At 47.0% G+C, this 15,116-nt stretch overlaps 1 protein-coding gene across 1 annotated transcript in view; it reads left to right on the forward strand.

Annotated features, from left to right (window-relative positions):
* The first annotated feature begins 842 nt into the window (after positions 1–842).
* PGBD5 (piggyBac transposable element derived 5) overlaps positions 843–15,116 on the forward strand; it is a 663,155-nt gene continuing 648,881 nt past the window's right edge. Inside the window, exon 1 of the mRNA XM_085612017.1 lies at positions 843–1,405. Within this exon, the coding sequence (XP_085468143.1) occupies positions 1,006–1,405 (400 nt within the window). The 5' untranslated portion in view covers positions 843–1,005. The remainder of the gene's footprint in view (positions 1,406–15,116) is intronic.

Here is a 15,116-nt window from a genome sequence, read left to right on the forward strand (position 1 = left end):
AGTTCAAGCAATCAGACTTTATTTTGTGTTCTGCTACTTTTGCAGTGCTAAATTTGTAAATAGATAAGCGCTCGGGTCCTAAGTTCTGCTCGGCACCCGGAGCATTTGAATGCCGGGGTGCCAAATTCCGAAGCTAAATAGTCTGGATTCCAACATATTCATTTTTAATCCACCATCCTCTTTATCTCCCTCTTGCAAGTTCCTTCTTTTTCCCTTTATCACGTTATTTGCCGTCTGTCTTTTCCTCCTTTACCCTTGTGTTGTTGCCCTCTCTTGCTCTGGGTCAAAGTAAAAAAAGTGCAGGTCCCTAAAAATGAGCACTGGCCGACCAGCTCAAATTAAGCACAGCTTTTGGGTGGTATGCTTTTACAATAGGAAACATAAATCTGCACGTACCAAAACACAAATGAAAAAGCAAGGAGTCTGCGACTAATTACAAACGAAAAGGAATAGATTGAGGTTCCATGATGACAAATTCGGTAAAGAAAACACACTCTACTCACCCAAAGAAACACAAACAGAAGAAAAGAGAAAGGTGTGTATTTAGTGAGAAGCCCCGCCCTTAGTAACACTGGAGAGAAAAGAAATAGTCAATACTTATTTATATTCGCATATGCCTTTTCTTTATACTGCGAGGTTGAAGGAGGAGTTAACTACACCTGGGAAAGATAGGCACGCGCAGAAATATCCAAATGTGACCTTAAAAATAAATGACTCCTTTGTAAATGAGCAGTCTTCCCTAAGGGAACAAGAGTGGCGGGTGGCTCACTGGGACATCCCTGCCCGGCTCTCAGGGCATGCCCGGGTGTGTGACAGCCTGTGGGCGGTGCTGTCCCTTCTGCGCGGGCGGGCGGGCGCGGCCCCTGGAGGCCGCAGGGGCGCGGTCCCTCCCTCCCTCTCCCTGCCGCTGGTGTCTGGCGCTGCCTCCCTCCCTCCCTCGCTCGCTGCCTCCGCCTCTCACACCCTGTGCGCGGCGGCGGCACACGCAAGCACAGAGCCCCGGGTATGGCGGACTCCCCCGGCGGCGGGGCGCGGCGGCGGAAGGCGCTGTCACTGCTCGAGGCCGCCCGCTCCCGCTACGAGAGCCTGCAGATCTCCGACGACCTGTTCGGGGACTCGGGCGAGGAGGACAGCAGCGGCGGCGCCAACCCCTTCTACAGCACCTCACAGGACTCTTCGGCCGCCGGCTCGTCTGCGGAGCAGGAATCCGGGGCGGTCCCGGCTGGGGTTCAGGAAGGGGGTGTCGGGACCAGATTGCCGGCGCCCGAGCAGGTGAGCCGGCAGCAGGAGGAGCGGGGCCTGGGCATGGATGCCCGCAGCGTTGAACTGGAGGACGAGGAGCGCCAGGCGGGATGGAGCGACGCGCTGAGGGATATCCTGTCACCATGCTTCAAGGAGACCAGCGGTGAGTGACCCCGGAGGCTCTGCTCCACTACAACAGGGATGTACCCCCAGCAGGCTGGCAGCCGCGGCGTGGAACCCCTGCCAAGCAATTGGAATTGTGTGCTGCCAGTACTGAAACACGGGACGCATCCCACCCACCTGCAACCCACTGTTCCGTTATAGGCACCGACTTACAACTCGCCTACTTCATAACATGGCTGTCATACCCACCTGAAACCTGTGTATTCCATCCATTCACATGAAACCAACCTACTGAATGCACTCACCTAAAACACACTTATCCATGTATACCTTTTGTCCCACCAGCAACCCAATAAAGCTAAAACTTACCCTCCACCAATCCACTTACAACCCACCAAGTTATTCCACCTACAGATCATATCCATCTACATCTCACCTAATCTTTTCACCTACAACCCAGCTATTATGGCCATCTACAACACATTTATTAATTCATCCACTCACAGAAAACCTATTTGTGCGCAACTGAGCTTCTCGTTATCCACACACTGCACACACGAAGCATTTATTCACATCACCCCATGCTACTAACCCACCTCCAGCCTACCTTTTCCATGCACGCAGCACTAACTCACCTATCCCATTTTCCCACCCCATCCCGACTGTCTTATTCACCCACCTGCAGCTCACATATTGCATTCATCGCACTCTTTCATCAGCATGCCAGTGTTCACTCACTCCCACCTAAATCTGGTCTATCCATCTGTACATCTGCTATACATTCATCTACGTAGCCCGCCCACAGCCACATATGCCATTAGCCCACTCAAAATCCACAATCCCAATACTTTCACTTACAGTCCACCTATTCTGTCCATCCAACCAAGAAACAGCACACCACTTGGCCTTCTCAAATGTACATCACTGCAGGTTTAGGAGCTTTTTACTTATTTTCAATATTTAAACGTCTTTTGAGGATCAGTTTCACGTTAAATTTCCATGTGAATGGAATATGCATTAGATTTACTTCTGAAATACAGTATGTTCTTTAGTCAATGGCTCCTCCGAGAAAATATGCCTCCTCACCAACAATATATTTTCTCTGCTTTCACAGCAGCCATCACATGTCTCTTCTGTCCCAGAAAGCCTTTAGTAATTTGGAAAATCCTCCTAATGGTGGTGTTCATGCAATTTCCAACCCAGCAGGTGGTGAATGCCATTTATTTTGAGCTCTCCACACATCAGGTGAGACAAATCATGCTCAAGAAATTTGGAGTGATTATTTTTGTATGGAGTGATTGTTGTATTCCTGATTTGTTGGCGTTGTTTGATATGCTGTATGCATTGATGGTGTTCACCTGTTTCAAATGCAGGAATCAAATGGCTAAATAGCATTTGTACATTACATGAGACAGTAAATAGCTGCCGTTTCTCTGACAGTACTGATCCCTTAGGATTATCTCTGTAACCCCTGTTTACCTCCCCTTTACTAATTTTCTGTATTGGTGTCCCCATGATTACAAATTCCGTCATTTTTCTAGTTTTAGGTGTCTTTACAGATCTTCACCCAGTTTTCGGCCTGAGACCGTGTGTACCCCCTTTATATACTCCCTTTCTTGTTTTCCTTGCGGCTTCCTGGCAAGTTGCATGTCCACCATATCTCATGTGATGTAGGCTCTCTTCAAGTGTAACAGAGCGATTTCTGCCTCATTTGTGCCCTACATACGTAACTGCCCTCTGGTTGCAATCACTTTAGATGCATTTTGCAGTGTGGGGTCCTTGGTCATCTCCTGTTACAATACCCGGGCCGGACCGTCTGTTAGAGTTCCAGAACCTCTAATTTATGAGGCACAGCTGATTAGCTGCAACCCATATAAGGTGGCCTCTAATTATTGCCTGAAAGGGTTCCCAGACTCCCCCAAAGGGACTTCCCACCTTCATTCAAACTAAAATATTTGTCAGTATGCTGGCCAACGTGTCCCATTTTACTCAATCTGTCAGAGAAAGGTGAAGACGTCATCCCCAGTAAGATCTCGGCCCCCTAATTCCAAGTCTATAGTCACTGGTGCATGGTCTGAAACTGTGATAGCCCCAATATCTGAAGTGTAACCCCCAGTTAGGACCACTGTGCTAACTGATACGTAGTTGAATCAAGAGTGTGTCCAATGAATGTACGCGTAATATGTGTAATCTGTGCATGGTGTATTTCTCACCACGCATCATAGAGCCCCAACTCGGACAGAGTGTTTTTTAATCTTTTGGAGAAAGCCCAGGTATGTCCCAAACGCCAGCCTCCCTGTTCTTCTGGTGGTCCTACACCTCATCGAGGTCCCCGGTGAGAATAATCCCTCTGTTTGCCACCCTCGTCAAAAGTGTCCTGGAAGGTGTTAGGTAGGAGCTTAAGACTGTAGCCAGAAGGATCTGGAGGCCCTACAAAATCCCAATCAGGATTAAGTATCAGCTCTACTTGTCCACCTTAGCTTCTAAGGCTACGAAGGAAAATTATTATTTGGTATGGGTATCCCAGCAGTTTAGCATACACGCCAACATGTTAGAAGAGAAAAGTGGGAAATGTAAAAAGAATAATCGGGAGAATGTATTTTTCCCATTGACTTCTATTAAAAGAGAGGCAATGTCAGACAGGACACAGCAAAAAAAAAATCAGGAGTCTCCCGCCGGATTCGGATCTATTGGCATGTAATGGTTTAGTGAGTGCGGAAGCTTAAAAGGCAGTAGCGTACAGCCTGTGTTTAAATTTCCTTTGGTCCATTTTCAATAGGCGAGTAAGTCTCCTGTAGCCATATACTATCTGGCTTCCATTCTTTGAGACGTTTCCAAATCACTCCTCTCTTGCTTGGGGCATTTAGGCCTTCAACATTATGGTAGCACTAATCGTCATTTGAACTGAACTAAAGAAAATGTTGGTTTAATGCAGGTTGTTTATAGTCACAGCAGGCAACAATGTTAGGTCCCCACTCTCCATGTCTAAGAAAACAAACTAATAAGTAACTCAATAGAAACAACTAGGAAGGCATGTTCAATCCTCCCATGTAGTTACCGAATGGGGATAACTAATACCCCTACTGCCGTAAGTTGGGTGACAATGAACCCCTTCCCCTCCATGCTAACAAGCCCTCGAATGGGGTGGATATTCCCTTGGACCAGCCGTTGAATCCATGGAAGGCTAGTTGGATCCCCCCACTCTCAGCCCACCCAGGGGCACCAAATATGTATGTGCTACGTCTTGCATGTCAGTGTTTGTCAGCACATGCTTTCGCCGTGGCATCATGAGAAATATTTGTGTGTGACAACATTTTTGAAGTAAGTTTAAAGAGCCATGTATATGAGAAATGATGGCGCACAAAGAGATGTCAAGTGCAACAAAAGAGACTTAATTCTGCCACCAAGAAGTGTGGACTGGAAAGGGCTTCGGCTTAGAGCTCTTCTTGATTCCTTGAGTGTCACCAGGTGGCTGTGCGGCCACCTTGGTGGTTCCAACCAGTTGTGTCTGGTTTCTTAGATGACAAGCCGGCCTCACCTCCTAGCCGTGTGGATTCCGGGCATCATCGGATATACAGAGGCCTAAAAGCTGGATACCCTGAAGCTTCTCTGACAAGTGATGGCTTTTGCCTTCCAGTTTAATCGTGAGGCCAAAGGATTATGTTCATGGGTACTTGACTTTATCCTCCCATAGTTTCTGGTTACATTCTTCACTCCGCGGAATGGTGGCCTGTGTGAAGTCTTCGTAAATGGAGCATGTTTGTTCTTGGAAGGAAATATTTCCAAGCTCTTGGTCCTTTTTCAGAGCAGTTGCTTCCTTTCCTTTTACCTTGCAATTGTCCTGTCCAGCACTCCAGAGATCATGGCTGTCACAAACGTGTCCAAATTGGCATCCGCGATTCCTTCCTTCATGCTACAGATTCTCAAATTTTCCCTATGGAATCAGTTCTCGAGGTCTTCTGGCCTGCCTAAAGCTGCCTGCAGCTGGTGATCCAAAGTGGAGGTGAAGGAGGACATATTTGTTTGTTTCTTATCCAAGGTTTCCAGTTTTATTCAGCATCCAGAATTCTGTTCCCTGCTGAGTCTGTGGCAGTGTGCAAGTCCTGTATTTTGAACCTGATATCTGTTTTCAGGACTTCAAAGATCTTCTCAAAACTCTGACACAGTTCATCATGCAGCTCTACCATAAATGTATAGAGGCTCACCATCTAGTCTTTTTTAGTTAATGCCATGGTGACTGAATGTGCCTGTGTTGCCTACGCCCTGGGGGCACCCTTGTCTCCAACGTGCAGCCTGGATTTGTCAAGCTATGTGAGGAGGCCGCCCCTTGCTGCTTTCTTCTTTGGGGGTCCTCCCTCCCGCTCGACTCCTCTTTCACTTAGGGACCTTGGAAAAAACGTCTCTCTATGTAGTTTGGTGAGATCACAATTATGTGGTACCTGCTGGGCTTCAGTTGCTGCCAAAAGGGCGCAGTCTCCGAATAACAGCTCCGTCAGCTAGGCTCTCAGTGCCCTTCACAATGCAACTTATATTTCTCACTTGGATCTCTACTTATCTCCCATGTACTTTATGGCGTGGGGTGCCAGTGCACCTCTAGGGGAACCAGTGCCAAAAAAGAGGCTCCACCCCAGGGGTCTGCATCATATTCTGGTGCATCGGTGCCTCCCTCGCAGCGCCCCTCTGTGGACATCAGTGTCCCTTACTTGTTTGGCACTATTTTCTGGCTTAGTATCAGGCTGGCCTCATAATGGCCAGTGCCCCTCAGTCACCTTAAAAGACTAATTTTGGGATCTTTCACAGGGTTGGAATTCAGTGTCTGTTTACCTGGAAGACACTGCCAGGCCCATGGGGTTAGGGTTCAGGTTATTCTGCAGTCTCAATCAACAGGCCGGGGACCGTGCAGGGTTGCTGCAGCAATGTACCTGGATGCTCACTTAGGTCTCCTTCAAGGCCTCCTCTGCCTTTTGTCTGATCTGCACAGAAGAATGGGGAGAGGTGCCCTGCAAGGCCTCCACTCAGCACTGCATGGGTGGAGGCCTACACATGGCATGCCTGGCTTCTCTGCTAGGTCCAGGCCTTGGGCGCACTGTTGCTGGAACAGCAGTGGAGCAGGGAGACACCCCTGCCAATGGCTCCTCACAGTGGAGGGGGACTCCAAGCACTTTTGAGGTATCCCAAGGCCACGGAGATCATGAGACAAATGCTAGAATTTCCTGGGTGGGCCAGAAGCCAAGACAGTGAGCGACAAGCTACTGCGCTATTTTGGCCACGCTCCCCATCCTTTGTATTTCTTCTAATACTTTTCCAGTGGAGCACAGCATGGCCACTAGTCTGTAGCTGATAGGATGGTTTTGTTGGACCTTTTTGCGTAATAGGGATTATAATTCAACCTTTTCAAGCACCTTTTATGATGGCAATGTTAGCAGTGTAAAAAACAAGCGGGCCAGACTTACAACTCCTCACAATGACTGCTTCTTTTCAGGGTGACTGTTGGACTTGGCCCTTCCTAAGAAGATTTCCCTAAAACGTTTTGCTTTTTTGTCCTGGTTTTCGCCAACTCTCTTTTCCTGACCATAGGACTCTGGACACTTTCCCACTGTACTGCTGAGGGAAAGTGCTTGTGCCTTTCCTGCAAATGTCAGGATAGGGTGCTTACTTGATTGGATTTGGTGTCGTACCTGTGAGTGCCCTGTTAAACGGTATGCCACATACCAAGGGCGGGTATGACACTGGCTAATAGGGGTATGCCGCACTGATTGTGCCACCCACCGAAATAGCCTTTCAAAAATGTCTCATACTCAGGTTGGCCGGTCTCATTCCGTAGCCAACCCTGAGGGGGCCGTTCACTACCACCAAACCAGGGTGGGTGAGTGGCTGGCCAGATACATCTGCATGTGCACTGCCCAGGTAGGGATGAACCCCCTTGTGAGTTTTCCCTACCTAGGGGGATCGTATGTCCCGATGGGACACTTCCTGGGTGTGACTGATTCTCTTGTTAAGACCTTAGGATACTTTCCCTCTAAAAGTGCAGTGTGAAAGTGTGCACATCCTCCCTACACACGTTAGAAAGTGGTGCTCACCTGAGGTTTCTAAAATGTCGGTCTGGTCTGCCATGGCCGGCCTATGTGTGCACACTCTCACCTATTATGTTTGAAGACCTGGATCCAGCCTACAAGTGCAGACTGGTGTATGCACTGGCACTGAAGGTGTCTCTGAATGCGTGTCCCGCCTGCCAATGCAGACTGGCGTGCGCTCGGCGCCGAGGGTGTGTTGCGCATGGGTCCTTCCTGCCATTGCAGGCTGGTGTCCGCACTCGCACCAATGGTGCCCCTAAATAGGTGTACAGCCTGCCATTGCAGGCTGGTGTGCGCTCTGCACTGATGGTGCTCCTCAATATGTTCCCGGCCTGCTATTGCAGGCTGGTGTGTGCTTTGCTGCAGCGGTGCCAGGCTGGTATGCTCTTTTCCACTGAAGATGCTCCTAAATAAGTGTCCAGCCTGCCTCTTCAGGCTGATGCGTGCAATTGCATGTTTACTCAGACTGGCCTGTTTTAAGTCACTAGCCATTCTGAGGCAACCTTTCACTTTCTCTCGAGTACCCCGAGGGTATGTGCTAAGGGGTGAAGCGAGTGGTAGTTGAAAGGCAGCGCAGGTACCCATTTGTGTCCCATGTCCAGATATTGAGGAATACCCATGTGTGTTTTCACTGCCTATGAAGTTTGCGCTTCCCATAAGCTATCAGGGGTATATGGTTGAGATCACTTCTCATGTTTCCTATCATTGGATTCGCAACGGCAACCCCTTGCCAATGGTAAATGTGGCTTTGTTGTAATTCACACAGAAATGCCACTACTAGAAAGTGGGCATTTATGTGATCTAAACTCTTTGTGCGCCTTGGTGCTTGGCTCCAGTACACACCGGAGGTTGGGGGAGCACATCTGGGCATTCCCCAGTGACCGCTATAAAACACTAGTCAATCAGCTGGATAACAGACCTCTGCCATTTGCGGGCCAGTTGGAGAGATTGAAGGAAGCAGTTTTGACACTTGACCTCTGGAGTCAGATCATGGCCCCACTAAAGATAAAGATCTGCATTGCACGGCCTCATGGCAGACAGGACTGAAATTTAGGGTAGACATCTGTGATTAAAAGGGAAAACCTTTGAACCACCCCGGACTTCAGTGGCACACCTCAGTATAACTACTGGTGCCATACTTCAGCACGGGTGAAATACACTTGTGGGGACGTGAGACCGGAGAACCTAGAACTATGTGGTGCTCATTGCAAGAAGACTCTGTTGTGCACAAGGAAGATTACTGTCATTGAAAGGGACACCGGGACCTTCCTGAATAGTGGCTGTCCGGGGCCGGCTCCCTGCTGCAGTTTGGCACCCTAACGTGTGCTCTCCAAGGCTTATTGAGCTTGCCGCCTGTTCCTTTTGGAGGTATCAGGGGCATCAAAGATCCCCTAAGAGGGACCCACACCGTCTACCTGTGGCACCTGAAACGCGGTGCCCTCTCAAGTGCCCACATCATCTGCTGGATTCCAACTTGTAGCGCAGCGTGGGCATGTAACTAAGAATTGTGCCTGAAGACTTGATTGCCTAGTGAGAAGCCCTGAAGTCTGGCCCGCATCTAAGGCACCTGGCACGCATAAGCGTGTTGTTGGTGGTGAGCGTATTTAGCGGTTGCGGGACCCAGCGACCAATATCGACGTGCACTGGACGTTATGCCTCATTTCCAGGACGACGCGGAATTTCTAACTCTTCATTGTGAATGTGACTGGAGCTGTCTGGTGCAGCCAAAATCGACCCGTACCGGACGTTGTGCCTCATTTCCAGGAGGGCACGGAATTTGTAACTCTTCGTTATGTATGTGACTGGAGCTGTCTGGTGCGGCCAAAATCGTCCTGCACCGGACGTCGTGCCTCATTTCCACCGTGTTGCCAGGTAGTATTGCCCGGCTCAGGCCTGGGTGGTGAGAGTGACTGATTGGGCTGGAGGAATGCTTCCAAGAATGATCGGAAGTGGGTCAAGTGACTGTGTGACCCTCCCTGTGCTTTGCAGAACTGAGCTGGTGCCGGAAGGCCATTGGTGGCCCCTTTGGTGTGACCGTCTACAGCCCTCGGTCCGGGTCTGCTCCACATCCTCTTGGGTGAACTTCGCAAGTAGATGCCAAACCCCTTTTGCTGGCAGCCTCTAATTAACCTTGATGCCTCAGGGCTGTGGAATTTAATAACATATCTGCTTGTCCATGGGGCAGGTTGCTTCATAAATCTGCTTGCCCTGTAAAAAAATCCACTTGTCTCTTTTGTGCCATGTAATGCAGTGACACATTATGGCAGCAATCTCATTATATAAGAACTCTGATATAGCCTTTCTGATTATGCCAGGGCTCATACCATAGTAGAGTTTGAATACTAGTCATTCCCTTATGTTGCCACGTTTCCGCAGTTCTACATACTGTGGCTGAAGGTAGTGGTAAGCAATAGTTCCAGGGTTGCAATGTTCTTTTGAATCTGTGCAAACCTACTAATTTGCATGTTTTAGGGGTTTTCACCAACTCTTCTCTAGTCTTTTCCCATACCGAGAAAGGATGGAACTTTAGTCCTGACAATGGCTTATGTGAATCTCCGTCCATGCTTGGGAAAAAAGTGGTTGGAGGGAAAGTGAACTTGTAAACACTCAGATTTTAGCATGAGGAAATCTACACATGCATATCTGCTCATGCTAAAATGAAGTTTGCAGATATTTTCTTGGAGTACTATTTTTTGGCCTCCTGTAGATTCTTGTGAATTCTCGAAAGTTGCATATCTGCACTTAATGCAAGGACATATGCCATGCGTGCACTTTTGAGACTTTCTTTAATAATTGAGCCCCTAATTAGGTCAGGCATTAACTCCTTCGGTGCTCATGACGAGCCCAGTTCGTCATGAGTCACAGTGGAACTGTGCTCATGACGAGCTGGGCTCGTCATAACGGCTGCGCTCCGCCCACGCGCGATTGATTCCCCACCTGTGCGGGCAAATTAATGAGTGGGCAGAGTCGTGACGAGCCCAGCTCGTCATGGGCACAGCTCCACTGTGACTCATGAAGAGCTAGTCTCGTCACGAGCACCGCGGCGCCGTGCTCACCCCTCCCGCCGCCCCCGCACCGTGGGGGAATTACCCCCGCCTTTTGTGTTTATAAAAATTATCTCTCTCTCTCTCTCTTGGTCTATTGGCTGGCTTTACTGTGAGTGACAGCATTCTGCTCTTTCACAAGCAGCATATCGGCACACAAAATAGTTTTGTTCAGTGCCAGGAACTACTGTGGCAATGTGTGCTTTGTGAAACCAAAAACAATTTTTGCTTTTGCCAATGTTTGTGATAATGGTGAGGGCTTACACTAATAAGGTTTTACAATTACATGCCAAAAGAAATCACACATTGACAAAACCAAAAGTCTGGACACCAATTTCAGACCTGCTGGCTTTGCTAATGCTTGTTTCTTTTTATGTTCCCCATAATCTTATTGAAATTGGTTACACTCATTTTCCAATAATGAATATCTTTGGGAAATACTAGCATACATCAACACATTTTACTGAAAGATACCGCAATGTAATGGCACCTGAAATTTACAATAGCTTAGCTGAATGTTTTTTTTATCCTACTTCATTTTTTTTGTGAACATTTTATTTTGAAAACAGAGACTCATCAATATTGCTTTCAAGCTTCTGCAAATATTTGCATCAAACCAGAGAGCATTCTGGGAGCATAATACATAGCCTCATATCGCTAAACTTTGAAAATGTGTGTAAACATTTTTATAGTGGAACCACTGTCAGTAGTGCAGTCCGAGCTTACAACATTGACTTGGAGCGCTCACCCTAATAATAAAGGCTTTGCATTAATGAACCATATATACTAGTTTGAACAGCATGAACACAAATATTACTGTAACTGCATGCAATGCCTTTCCCTGATCCATAATGTGATACTGTAAACTGGCAGCCAAAGGGTTTGTGCTGTAGGGGGTTGGGCTTACTTGTCCCAAGGACAAAATACACATGAAAACTTGTTGACCCCAAACAGTATGTGCTGGTTGTCCGGATATAGGAATTCCACATCCCTGCTACCTACCCCCTCCTGCTTCCTCTAGCAAGGCTCTGATTGGCACCTTTCCTCAGATCTGCCAACAGGGCCTAGAAGTAGTCAGGAAGAGGTATTTTCAGGATTGGATGCCTAGTGCGTCTGTGCACACCAACAAACTAACACGTTTAAGGGTATTCAGCAGCTCCTCTCAAGCCTCTTCTCACACTAAAAAAGGTTGAAGGAAAATGTACTCCTGTCATGGGCATAGTAAAACGGGCTGTAGGGAAAGTGAATTTGCAGATGCTCAGCAGATTTTCACATGACCATATATGTGTGTATCCCATATATATGTGTGTATAGTTGCTCATGCGAAAATGGTTTTCACAAAAGTTTGCTACATGTACGGTTACCAGGCCTACTTCTGCAAATTTGTAAATCTGAATCAGTGCAAGGATATTATCTGTGGATGCACATTTGGGACTTTAAGAATTGAGTCCCAAATTAAGTTTAATGTTGCCTATACTGATTTTCACAGATACTCTACTATTCTTTTGTGTTAATATTTGCATGCATCAATCATTTTATTAAATGATGCATCTAAAATAGTATTTAAAGTTGCACGCTAGTTTAACATTTTTTTCAAGGTATATTTTTTTTGTACATTTTATTTTGAAAGCAAACAATCACGAATCATGTTTTTTTACTTATGCTTGTGTTTGCGTATAACCGGGGAGCATTGTGGAAGCATTATAAGTAGGCTCAGATGTTGAAATTTTGAAAGCATTTGTAAACTTTTTTTTTTTATAGTGTAACCACTGTTAGTTGTGGAAGCTGAGCTTACAGCTCTCTCCATTTCCTTAGACCTCACGCCTCAATAGTAACGGGTTTGCATTAATGGATTGAACATACAAGTTTGAACAACTTAGACCTATGGATTCAAACCTTGCCTTACTGGAAGGCATGCATGCATTCGTGGCAGATTTATACATCAGTACTGTAAACTGACAACCTAAGGGCTTGTGCTTCAAGGGATTGGGCCTATTTCTCCAGTGGGCAAAATATACATGTTGCCTTTGACCTAAAACAATATGTCTAGGGTTTGGGTGATCGGGATTCCACATCCTTGCATTCATTAATCCACACCATGCCCATCCATTCACAAATCTATAACATACTGATCTATAAAGTACTTATTTACATATACACCAAAGCATGCCTCCATATGACAATCTACAAAATGGTCATCATTATATTGAAAATAATACATACCCATTTATCCAAACACACCCAGACATACATGAATTCACTATCTTCCTGTCCTTCATTCTTCTCACTCATCACTTGATCATTTCAGGATTGAACTCCAGACATTCTAGTTAGAGGAAGGCTCGCACACAAAAGACTAGATTTTCTCTATTACTCCCATTTAGGTTTCCCTTGAATGCCACTAAACCACCTTTTCCCTCAGAAATTTGAAAGGTACCGTCACAGTCCCCTAATGCCACTTGCTAGTAGCTGTTAAATATTGACATTTGCAATGGGAATCATCATAGGAACAACTTGGTAATAACTGTACACGCAACCTCCACCAAGGATCACAAACTGCGCCGACACACTCGCCACCTTCAAGAAAATCCCAGGATGACATTTCAAGAAAGCAAGCTGGTTCACTCCTGCACTTCAAGAATCCAAACGTTTCTGCCGGCGACGTGAAAAGATATGGAGGAACAACAAAACCCAGAAACATGCACCGCCTACAGAACAGCCACCACAGCACACCACCAACTCATCATGTCAACAACGCCCACAACTCCAAATAACTCTTCTCCATGATCAAGGAATTTACCAAACCCTGCAGCGAAACAACAGACGTACCACCCTCCCAAGACCTCTGCAACAGACTCGGCACCTTCTTTCACCTCAAGAGGAAAAGGATCGACGACAACTTCGACAACCAAGACCTTTGCACGGGCCCAGCTCCCACCTCCAGCGATGCCACCCAACTGACCCTGCTCACCTGGACCCTGTTCATGACAAAAGACACCGTAAATGCCATGTACATCCACCCTGGAGCACCTTCATACCTCTGCCCATCCCACATCTTTCATAGAGCTGCCTGGGCCATAGCACACAAACTACACCAGACGATCAACTGCTCCCTCGAAACCACCACATTCCCTGATGACTGAATACACGCTGAAGTCAACCCCCCCCCTGAAGAAACCCTCTGCAGACCCGATGGACCTCAAAAACTTCAGGCCCATCTCTCTGCTTCCATTCACGGCCAAAGGCCATAAACTCCCAGCTAGCAAACTTCATCTAAGCCAACAATGTCCGTACATCTCCCAATCTGGATTACTCAGCAACCACAGCACCGAGAACGCCCTACTCGCCGCCACCAACAACATCCACTCCCTCCTTGACCAGGACCACTGGACCACTAGACTCCGCGACGCTGGCATCCACGGAAAGGCCCTGGGCTGGATATGCTCATTTCTCGCAGGTAGAATCCAGCGAGTCAGACTCCTGCCTTACCTCTCTGAACCAACAAGGACCAGATGTGGAGTGCCCCAGGGATCCTCCCTCAGCTCCACACTTTTCAAAAGCTACATGGTCTCGCTCGCAACCATCATCTGAAACCTCAGGCTCAACATTGTCTCCTACACTGACGACACCAAGCTCATCCTCTCCCTCATCGGGAGGAAAGTCTTTCTCCTACCTCACAGCCAAGGCCTGGAACAACCTCCCCCTCCACCTCCGTCAAACACCTACACTGCTCCAGTTCAGGAAGGACCTCAAGACCTGGCTCTTCGGATGGTCCCAGCACTCAGCAGAGCCGCCCACCCCACCCCGCCAGCGCCTTGAGACCCTTGCGGGTGAGTAGCTGTGCATCACCAACACCTGAAGGAGTGATAATCAGGCCCTTAGTACTTACCTGTACTTACCTTTAAAAGTTTTACCACTCATATGCCATTACCATTCATGCCTTTACAACACAATTCATTGTAATGGCATGCGTGGTAAAGGCATGTTCATTGCAAAGACATGCGTTGTAATGGCATGCGTGGTAGTTTTGCATGCATTGTAAAGCCTGCGTGGTAAAGGCATGCAGGGTTCCGGCTTCGTTGTAAAGGCTTTTTACCCTCAATTTTTCACGAGCTCTCTGCTTTCTTTATATCTTAGTTCCTTCTTCTCTCGTTCTTTTCCAATTAAGACAATGTTAATGTTTCTAAAGTGCATGTGTGTGAATTTTAAAAGTATTGGAGCACATTTTTGAGAATAGTTTATAAATTAGAGGTGGTAGTGAATGTGCTTAGCTTTAGGAGCATTTTCTAGTAATTGAAAAAGATTGCCAGAGGCTTTTACTGCAGTTGTTGAAGAACAACTTGTTATATTAATGGTGTGAGAGAAAGGCATGGTTTTTTGTTTAATGAGTAACTTCAATTGAATTTAACCACGTGTATTAGATGAGGCTCTTCGTATTTTGACAATGCAGCCACATTGCAATGTGTTTGAGTTAGAAATTTAATTATATATTTTCTCTCAATTCTACCTTGATTCGCACATTTTAGTAATGCCATCCCAGAGACTCCCAGAATTATAATGATCAAATTCTTTGGTAGATACTCGTTGAAACAGTAATTCTGGAGGCAGTCTTTCTTCTATCTTTTGAATATAT

Source organism: Triturus cristatus, chromosome 6 (assembly GCF_964204655.1).
Source record: "Triturus cristatus chromosome 6, aTriCri1.1, whole genome shotgun sequence".
In the NCBI taxonomy this organism is placed as follows: domain Eukaryota; kingdom Metazoa; phylum Chordata; class Amphibia; order Caudata; family Salamandridae; genus Triturus; species Triturus cristatus.